The sequence below is a fragment of the Populus euphratica genome, unplaced genomic scaffold (genome assembly GCF_000495115.2).
Source record: "Populus euphratica unplaced genomic scaffold, PopEup_1.0 scaffold741.1, whole genome shotgun sequence".
Classification (NCBI taxonomy): Eukaryota; Viridiplantae; Streptophyta; class Magnoliopsida; order Malpighiales; family Salicaceae; genus Populus; species Populus euphratica.
In genome coordinates this window covers 105,468-107,232 of record NW_011500611.1, presented here as the reverse complement: position 1 = coordinate 107,232, position 1,765 = coordinate 105,468, and the positions used below count along the sequence as shown (strand labels likewise).

The window sequence follows — 1,765 nt, the reverse complement described above, 5'->3', positions numbered from 1 at the left end:
AATAAAAAAATATTTTTCAAAAAAAGTTAATTTTTTTAATTAAAAAGTATTTTTCAAAAATCAATTTTTTTAATGATGAATAAATATAAAAATTAATTTTATAAAAATTAATTTTAACGACAAAAAGGCCCCTTAATTTGTGCTATTTTATATCTCCTTTTCAAATGTGCTAATTTGCAAATTTTCTTTTTGTGATGTGTTATTTGTTTTTATTTAAAAAAAACATTATGTAGAAAACTGTTTATAACCGGCACTAACAGTTCCAGGTAAGCTTAAGAGACGTGGCATATAAAGACATACTCACTTTCTTTTACATTTATTTTCTGAAACTGGCAAGTGATTAAATCACCGCCCACAATTCCGTACACCCAACACGCTTCAACGCACCTAGCGCAAGTTAGCACGCAGCAGTAGGGCATCAAATCCTCAAACTAGCCTCCTCGATAAATTCAAACCCTCTCTCTCTCCCCTTCAACTCCTACTCACCAAGCCACTCTGCAATCCAAAGAAGATCCAAGTTTCGGTCTCACATGGCAAAACCTAGCCTTATTTGGCTCCTCCTCTCAATACTGTACATTGCAAGCGCGGCAAATTGTGCTAGCACCGCCACAAGGTCGAGTTCAAGGGCTTCAAATTTCATCAAGGCCTCATGCAGTGCCACAACATACCCTGCCTTGTGTGTCCAATGTCTTTCACTTTATGCCTCTTCAATTAAGCAAAGTCCACGCCAATTAATTCAGACAGCCTTGTCTGTCAGCCTAGACAAGGCTCAGTCCACTAAGACATTTGTCTACAAGTTAACAAAGTTTAAGGGAATCAAGCCTAGAGAAAAGGCAGCCATTAAGGATTGCTTTGAGGAGATTGATGATACTCTGGACAAGCTTGTTAAGTCGGTTAAAGAGCTGAAGAACATGGGGTCATCCAAGGGCCAGGATTATCAATGGCATATCAGTAACGTTCAGACTTGGATTAGTGCTGCATTGACTGATGAGAATACTTGCGTTGATGGGTTTGCTGGGAAGGCTTTGAATGGGAGGGTAAAGAACTCGATCACGGCTAGGTTTGTTCATGTTGAAAGGGTTACCAGTAATGCTCTTGCCTTGATTAACAAGTTTGGTTCTAAGTACTAATTGACTTCAGCTAGTGGGATTGATCTGGGTTCCATCTTGTTGAGTCTGGGTTTTTCTGTTTATGTATCACAAAGAGTTTTGAGTGATGTAAGGGTGTTTTTTTATATATATGAAAAATACTTATGTGATAATTTACTATAATTTCTGGATGCATTTTGAGTGATCTGTTTTTCTTAATCAAGAACAAGAATCCCCTTTATAACCCAGTTCTAGGTGGTTGGTTTGATGATTAGAGATACATCTCCCAGAATTCAAATTTTGATTAAATTATAAAAAGAAGCAAATTTTTCATGAATTCTTGATGATGTATGATTTTCTTAATTTAAATGAGGAAAAAACTCAATTAAAGGTAACATGACCCAAAGTCACCATCATGCACTAAATAGCTATGCTGCTCAAATCAATATTTCCTTTCGGACAAATCAATTTCATTTCAAAACTATTTCCCTCTTGTGATATACGATATGTCATTAAAAAGAAAAGAAAAGAAAAGAAAAATCCCTTGATTGAACGGGACATGGGCCCTAATTATAAAAAAAGCAAATTTTTCATGAATTCTTCAGGCAATCGTGAAGAAACACAATGACGGGATTGAAGGGTGTGGAAGCTCAGTGCTAAGAGCAGACATGGAGGAC

General features: G+C 36.3%; 1 protein-coding gene across 1 annotated transcript; it reads left to right on the top strand.

The window, feature by feature from the left end:
• The first annotated feature begins 456 nt into the window (after positions 1-456).
• LOC105115680 (21 kDa protein-like) lies at positions 457-1,336 on the top strand. The gene has a single exon (XM_011012639.1). It carries the CDS (start codon positions 531-533, stop codon positions 1,128-1,130), a length of 600 nt encoding a protein of 199 aa, XP_011010941.1. The 5' UTR covers positions 457-530; the 3' UTR covers positions 1,131-1,336.
• The last annotated feature ends 429 nt before the right edge of the window (positions 1,337-1,765 follow it).